The sequence below is a fragment of the Caenorhabditis elegans genome, chromosome V (assembly GCF_000002985.6).
Source record: "Caenorhabditis elegans chromosome V".
In the NCBI taxonomy this organism is placed as follows: Eukaryota; Metazoa; Nematoda; class Chromadorea; order Rhabditida; family Rhabditidae; genus Caenorhabditis; species Caenorhabditis elegans.
This window is the reverse complement of record NC_003283.11, coordinates 16,530,830-16,538,298: the sequence shown is the minus strand read 5'-3', so window position 1 is coordinate 16,538,298 and position 7,469 is coordinate 16,530,830. Positions and strand designations below refer to the sequence as shown.

At 40.6% G+C, this 7,469-nt stretch overlaps 3 protein-coding genes and 1 pseudogene across 5 annotated transcripts; 1 reads left to right on the top strand and 3 right to left on the bottom strand.

The window, feature by feature from the left end:
- Positions 1-493: 493 nt before the first annotated feature.
- On the bottom strand, positions 494-1,298 carry Y32B12B.1 (CMP-N-acetylneuraminate-beta-1,4-galactoside alpha-2,3-sialyltransferase; the record flags this gene model as incomplete). Of its 2 annotated transcripts, NM_001269782.3 has the most annotated exons (3): positions 494-844; positions 887-1,029; positions 1,201-1,298. In NM_001269782.3, the coding sequence occupies 3 exons, from the start codon at positions 1,278-1,280 to the stop codon at positions 528-530; spliced, it is 540 nt and encodes a 179-aa protein (NP_001256711.1). The 2 variants fall into 2 exon arrangements, with proteins under 2 accessions (NP_001256711.1, NP_001256712.1); NM_001269783.1 differs by lacking the exon at positions 1,201-1,298 and having other exon boundaries at positions 528-844; positions 887-986.
- A 1,116-nt stretch (positions 1,299-2,414) lies between these two features.
- Positions 2,415-2,827, bottom strand: Y32B12B.8 (uncharacterized protein; the record flags this gene model as incomplete). The annotated part of the gene is made up of 2 exons (NM_001269781.2): positions 2,415-2,561; positions 2,614-2,827. The coding sequence occupies 2 exons, from the start codon at positions 2,825-2,827 to the stop codon at positions 2,431-2,433; spliced, it is 345 nt and encodes a 114-aa protein (NP_001256710.1). The 3' UTR covers positions 2,415-2,430.
- A 1,371-nt stretch (positions 2,828-4,198) lies between these two features.
- Positions 4,199-5,363, top strand: cpr-2 (Peptidase C1A papain C-terminal domain-containing protein). The gene is made up of 3 exons (NM_074785.8): positions 4,199-4,217; positions 4,272-4,929; positions 4,976-5,363. The coding sequence occupies exons 1-3, from the start codon at positions 4,215-4,217 to the stop codon at positions 5,293-5,295; spliced, it is 981 nt and encodes a 326-aa protein (NP_507186.3). The 5' UTR covers positions 4,199-4,214; the 3' UTR covers positions 5,296-5,363.
- Positions 5,364-5,608: 245 nt separating this feature from the next.
- Positions 5,609-6,926, bottom strand: clec-235 (annotated as a pseudogene). The gene is made up of 6 exons: positions 6,897-6,926; positions 6,788-6,853; positions 6,612-6,734; positions 6,176-6,556; positions 6,006-6,114; positions 5,609-5,961 (listed from the first exon to the last, which is right to left on the bottom strand). Coding segments are annotated over exons 1-6 (1,062 nt in total).
- Positions 6,927-7,469: the final 543 nt, after the last annotated feature.

Here is a 7,469-nt window from a genome sequence, read left to right as displayed (position 1 = left end):
AAGGGAAAACCGAGAAAAAAACATTGGCGCCAAAATAAAAAAAATTAGGGAAAAATTCTGTGCATTCTGTCGTCGGCGTGTTTGCGGACCTTGCGTACCGTACTCTCTTGCAATTTTATTTGTTTTTAATTTGGAAAAACACTAAAATAGAAAAGACACGTGGTCGCTGGCTGTCCTTTTGCATAATTTTGAAGCAAACGCGCCTCATTGAGAATTCACGTTGGCGCCAACTCTCTCTATCCATTGGGCGTGAGAGACGCAGATACTAGTTTTTTCTCTGGACGTGAAAAACGCAAAGAATAACCGTTTCGCCGTCTGCGTCTCTTCTTTCACACACTGTTTTGGCTGTGGACGAGAAATTCTCCTCTTCCAGGATTTTCTAGGCCATTTTTCTCAAGTTTTCTCGTCCGCGAGAAAACATGAATTTTGAGACAGCCAGCGAGCACGTGAAAAGAGTATTATAAAAGTTTATTTACTGCAAAAAAAAAAAGAGAAAAAAAACATAAATAAATCAATCATCATCTTCATCATCGTTGACCCAGAAAAATTTCCCAAGAATCGCCAATAAAACGAAAAACCGCATGAATCGTATATTTCGCACGTGTATTCAGCTCGACCAACGCCTCGAAAAATTTCAAAAAAGGCGGGAAAAAATATTTGAATTCACCAAGAAGAATTTCACCGCAGCGCGTGCAAAAATGTCTGCATTTGCGCGTGACGGTGTTTGCACAAATTACACCGAATGGTCGAGCTGAAAACACGTGTTTCGCAGATATAAATCTAGAAAGCTCGGATTTTGGCTCCTTTTCCCGTTGTACCGAATCGAATGTTTCAACTTTTTTCTCTGAAATTAAAAAAAATCAAATTTTAAGCACCAAAAAAATACCTGGCTCAGGACCATAAAGCTCATACAAATAATTTCCAAAGGAAATGAGAAGAAATAATGAAATTAGAATCATGGCTCCGGCGAGCAGAACCCTCGCCATTGTGCCCAGCTTCTTCTTCGGCTGCTTTGGAGTGTCATTTTTGCTGGAATTTGGAAAAAAATCTTGATCTACAAAAAATGCGGGAGAAGAAACGCAGAGTTGTTAACTGATTTCGTATGGTTAAGAACGTGCTGACGTCACATTTTTTTGGGCAACAAATGCCCGCATTTTTTGTAGATCGCCTGACACCACGTGTTAATTTCAGAGTTTTTACCTTTTTGGAGTAATATATAAAGTCTTTTCTCCATTTCGATTGCCATTTTCTTCAATAACAACACTCTGGTAGACAGGCATAGCGATTAAATTGGAAATGACCAAATTACAAAAAAAAAATGTCTTTGTCGCTGTTGTTTTCGCCGGAAACAGTGACGAGAAAGAATTAGAGAACGATGTTCGATTTTTATGATTCGAATTGTAGGACGTTCCTAAGGAAAAACTGGAGAATGGGGTCCTGGAAACTTTTCAATTACAGTACCCCCAAGATTTCTTAAAGGTGCACAGACATTTTAATAGGTCTCGCCACGAGAAGAAATATCTTTCCAATGTATCTTGAACCAGCCGCAAAACGCGTGCTCCGACTGACGTACGCGAAATTGTTTTAATAAATTGTAAAGTGCTAATGTAAGTTTTTTGCACATCTACCTGAAGTTTTGCGCGGCCTTCAAGAAAGTTTTAGAAGTTTCCAGATTTTTCTAGAAATAACTTTTTTTTAGAAAATTTGGATTTTTAAGCAAACTTTTTTCTCAGAAAATTCTAAATTCCCGCCAAAATTTTTATCAGAAAATTTGACTTACCGCAAAAAACTTATATCCTACAGTACTCCTACATCCTACAGTACCCCTACAGTACTACAGTACCCCGACAATACCCCCTACTAACCCCAAACCGATATCCCTTTAAAAGATGAAAAGTCAGTTTTTCCCAAACTGCAGTAATCCCACCGTACTTCTATATTACCCATACAGTACTACTACAGTATCCCCACAGTATTCCTACAGTACCCATACAGTACTACTACAGTACCCCCTCAGTATTCCTACAGTACCCATGCAGTACTACTACAGTACCCCGACAATACCCCCTACTAACCCCAAACCAATATCCCTTCAAAAGATGAAAAGTCAATTTTTCCCAAACTACAGTAATCCCACCGTACTTCTACAGTACCCATACAGTACTACTACAGTACCCCCACAGTATTCCTACAGTACCCATACAGTACTACTACAGTACCCCCACAGTATTCCTACAGTACCCATACAGTACTACTACAGTACCCCGAAGTTTTGGCTGTTTCGAGACCGGTGCCTCAGAAACTGCATAATTTCGAAATTGACTGTAAATTTCATGTATCACGGGAAATATTTATTTTCAACATAACTTTCACATTAATTTTAATCAGACGATATTTACAGTTTGCTCCGTCTTTCCTTCATAGCGTAGCTTAATTACGTGGCTTTGTGACAGCTGTATACACGTCCCATGCTCTACCAATATTATCCCGATTGTAATATAGAAATATCAAAAAGCATACGAGCATGATCAGAAATAACCAGAGACATCTGTAGACGCACACTGAAAGTAAATTAATAATTAAGCTTAAAAATTGAATGAAAATAAAACTTACAGCAACGACAGAATTTGTAGGAATAAATAACGCTTTTTCGGCAACGAGACATATTTTTCCTCCGCTTTCGCTGTCCTTCTAACTCGTTGAGCAAAAGCTGAACCTGCTTCTTCTGCTCATTTGAAAGTGAAACTCTACTCTCAGAATCTTGCATTTCCAGAAGATGATACTTCTGCTTATCCTGGAGTGAAACAATACTATCAGAATTTTGCATCTTGGTAGTCGAGATGATGTCAACTTGTTTCATGTAATGATTTATATACTTGTATAGAATTCTGATCAAATGAGGAATATATTCTAAATTTGTTGAAGATCAGGAAATGAGTCATGTAGTTATTAGCAACAAATGATTAATATCTTCTAAAACAGTTAGATGTGTCAAGTTGATCATATTATTAGAGTATGCGTCATGAAGTTTCTTAGGAATCCCCTGATACTGAATCTTTCCCCCGTCGTTCTGCACACGGAGGTCTAGTCAAGTACTGAAATTCCTGGGGTTCTGGCCGAGACCGTCCACTTCTTGCTTAGCAAGAAAATTTTGAACAAAACTTTTGAGTACCACAGACTGTTGCTACAGAAAAACATTTAATCTGATTAAGATATCATTGAATGGTATTTGCAAAACAATTTAGATGTTGAGAAAATGTGGAAAATGAACGTTTTTCAACCAACATTACTTGCATTTACTGCAACTCAAAAAACGGAGGGCCTTGGTTCTGGCTACCCTCATATTCTGAAATGTAAGATTTTTCAGAAATAGGACATTCTGGTTCTGCCACGGCTAGGGTGAACGTGGTGCCAAGCTGATCCATTTTTGTTTGATCAATGCAGATCTACGAGAATCGCGGGAATTTAGACGCAGGTTTCTTAACTGATTTCGCATGGTTGAAAATATGCTGACGTCACATTTTGTGAGGAAAAATTCCCGCATTTTTTGTAGATCAAACCGTAATGGGATAGTCCGGTGGTAATTGCCGACTGATCGCGAAACACGCTATGAAGAAGGCCAGAGCCCTGTGAAATTGCACCGTGAAACAGTTGTATATTTGGCACGACCTCTGGAGGTCAAATCGAGATGGGACACTCTGACTAATCGTGACCACATTTTTTACTGAAACACACCCTTCTGCCCATAAAAGTGATAGGACAATATCCACTTAAAGTGTGTGGTAGAAAATTATGCATCGAAAGTCGTTGCCGGAGCGAAAATGATACTCATTAACAACAGTCTCGTGGTTTTTCAGATATTTTATCTATTGAACCACATGTCTTCCAAAGTTTTGCTTTCTATAGACAAGACTTTCGTGCAAAAATTTATCAATGAAAAACTTGGTAATTCTGCAAAAACACTTTCAAGAGCAAACATTGTTGCACTTTATTTGAAAGATTACACGTTGTTATTCACTTTACCAACTCCGGTCTGTGTGAAGACTCATGTCACATGCTGAAACAAAATCGAGTAAGGAATGAAATGAATTAGTGACGGTCACAAGCTAAAATAGAGAAAAAGAAAAAATAATCCGGAAACTCAGAGTTAAGAAATTGTATATAAGGGCTTAGTTGATAATAGGACACAGGCAGAGCTCAGTCTGGCTTTTACGATGGTAAGTTTTTCATTTAACCAACGAGTGAAATTATTTGAACATGATATTTTACAGAACCTCATCCTTCTTTCTTCACTCTTTGTGATCACTTTCGCTTTTGCACCAATCAGACCGATTCCCGAAGAGCTCACTGGTCAAGATCTTGTCGACCACATCAACTCTGCAGCTTCAACCTTTCAAACAGAAAACTATGCCGTGACTCACGAAAAGATGCACACAAGAAGCATGCATGAGAAGTTCAATGCTCCGTTCCCCGATGAATTCCGTGCAACTGAGCGAGAATTCGTTCTTGACGCCACCCCACTCAATTTTGACGCCCGTACCCGCTGGCCACAGTGCAAGTCCATGAAGTTGATCCGCGAGCAGTCCAACTGCGGATCGTGCTGGGCTTTCTCAACAGCTGAGGTGATTTCCGATCGAACATGTATTGCAAGCAATGGTACCCAACAACCAATCATCTCCCCAACTGATCTGCTCACTTGTTGTGGAATGTCATGCGGAGAAGGATGTGACGGAGGATTCCCATACCGAGCATTCCAATGGTGGGCTAGACGTGGTGTCGTTACTGGAGGAGATTACCTTGGTACCGGTTGCAAGCCATATCCAATAAGGCCATGTAATAGTGATAACTGCGTAAACCTTCAAACTCCACCGTGTAGACTGTCATGCCAACCAGGATACAGAACGACCTACACCAACGACAAGAACTATGGCAAGTTGAATTGGTACATCTCCTATAGAAAACGTTAACTTTTCAGGTAACTCCGCATACCCTGTTCCAAGAACCGTCGCTGCTATTCAAGCCGACATTTATTACAACGGACCTGTTGTCGCCGCGTTCATAGTATACGAGGACTTTGAGAAATACAAGAGCGGAATTTACAGACACATCGCCGGTAGATCAAAGGGAGGACACGCTGTAAAGCTAATTGGCTGGGGAACAGAGAGGGGAACCCCATATTGGCTCGCTGTCAACTCTTGGGGATCCCAGTGGGGTGAAAGCGGAACATTCCGAATCTTGCGTGGTGTTGACGAGTGTGGAATCGAGTCTCGTATTGTCGCTGGATTGCCGAGATAACTTTTTTCATTGGTAAAAGACACCAAAGACATGACATTTTGTAAATCCTAATAAATACATTTAATCAATCAGCATAGAATTTTGGAAGACCCCATTTTAATGAATGGGAACAAAATCCTCTAAAAAGGAAATACATTAGTTTTAGGATCACCGAAAAATATGCACCTCCACGTTCTAACTGCCATCCAGAGAAGTCAAAGTTGGTTAAAGTTGACTAAAAGGAGATGTATGCATTACCCTATATGTTGAACTCAACTGCCAGAGAAGGGCATAAGAAATGCTAGCTTTATTTCAATTTTAGTTAAACATGTTATCAACCTCGTTTTCCACAAACAAATCCACGAGTCCTACGAGCTTCATTGGCGGCAATGAAGTTTGCAACACAGTTCACATCCTCCAGTGTAGCCGCGTAGTAGGTGCCTCTTGCGACAACAGTTGGCGTCTCGGATGCAAGAAGCAGTGCACAGTTTTGATTTAACCTTGCGTTATCAGGCTGCACCGGTTGGAATACGAAACCCGCAGTGCCGGTTGCTGAATTGTCTGTCCATCGGAACGCGGTAGTTCTACTACACGCAGCAGACAGTGGCTGATTCGCGCAAGCAGCTGTACGCTGAAGGCCAACCCATACAGATCCACTTTTTTGTGGGATTTGACCAAGAAGAGACGCTGAAATAGTTGATCCTCAATTCATCTGAATTTTCAAAACTTACACTGAATGTACTCCGATTCTTGTCGGTTTTGAAGTCCTGAGAGTGTTGCACCAACAGCTTGACAAGCTCCTTCAGCATCAGCTTTTGCTGCATGGAATCCGGTGAACACCTGGAATATGTTGGAGCAACTGTACTACTCCAGCAAAATTAAAACAAAGTTTGAAACTCACCCTCATACACCATCCTCCTGAAGGCCTATTGAAAAATCTCCATCCAAGCTCGCATCGATTACGCTTTCCACAAGCATAGCCACGCGTTTGACGGGCAATATTTTGCGGAACAAACGTGGCAACACAGTTGACATCTTCGAGTGTAGCTGCATAATAAGTGCCTCTTGCGACAATAGTCGGAGTTCTCGACGCAAGAAGAAGTGCACAATTTTGATTCAATCAGCTATTGTCAGGTTGTCCAGTTTGAAATACAAATCCGTCTGTTCCGGTTGCCGAGCCATCGGTCCATTCGAAAGCGGTAGTTCTGCTACATGCGACCGATAAATTCCGGTTCCTACAAGCCGCGATACGTTGAAGACCAACCCAAACGGAAGCGCTGTTCTGGGGAATTTGGGAGAGAAGTGAGCCTGAAACTTGACGATAATGGTTGTCAGACAAATCTAAACATTCTTTGAATGAACAACGCGTCTGCATTGTTCTGAAGTCCTGTAAGAGTTCCACCAACAGCCACACAAGCTCTCTCAGCATCCATCTTTGCGGCATGGATTCCTGGGAACACCTGAAATAACAAGCTTCGACAAGAAAATATTATCAATTGTCTCCAATTCTCACTCTGATGCACCATCCCCCTGAAGGACGATTTGAAAATCTCCAACCAGCCTCACAACTATTATTTATCTGCAACATCAAAACTCTGCTCCAATTAAGATTGTCAACTCACCGATGGTGTCGTTTGAGAGTATACTCCCATCACCAAAATAACAAGAAAAATTAAACTTTTTAAAACACACATTATTCAAGTATGAATTATTTTCCAAACATCTTCTCTTCATTTATACTAGCTTGATAACTCGTTACTTTGTAGAAAACATTCAATATGATCTTCAAGGTCAACTAGGATAACAACTTCAATTGTCTAATCCTCTGCAACAAAGAGGATAAGATTTTATATTTTTTGTACTTTCATCTTATCAATCCCCTTATCTTTTAATTGAATGTATCCACCCACAACTGGTTCTGGATGATGTGTTTGGAATGGATCCGAATGCTTCACAACCGAAGTTTCACCAGTCAAAAACCTGGTTTTCTCAGTCAATTCTTCAGTCAATTCCAGTGGTTCAGTCAATTTTTAAAGTGAGTCCCCTGGTACTTCAGGCTGGCGTGTGGAGGGCCACCGATGTAGTAATCGGTGATCAAATCAAGTCAAGTCAATGGTTCAAGTCAGTCAATGCTCAAGTCAATGTCCAAGTCAATGCTCAAGTCAATGCTCAATCCAATGGTTCAGCCCAATGGT

Bases quoted from the DNA above. Each gene is read 5' to 3' on its own strand.
- cpr-2 (NM_074785.8), top strand. The intron at 4,930-4,975 runs GCAAGTTGAATT...TTAACTTTTCAG, and splicing joins CACCAACGACAAGAACTATG to GTAACTCCGCATACCCTGTT.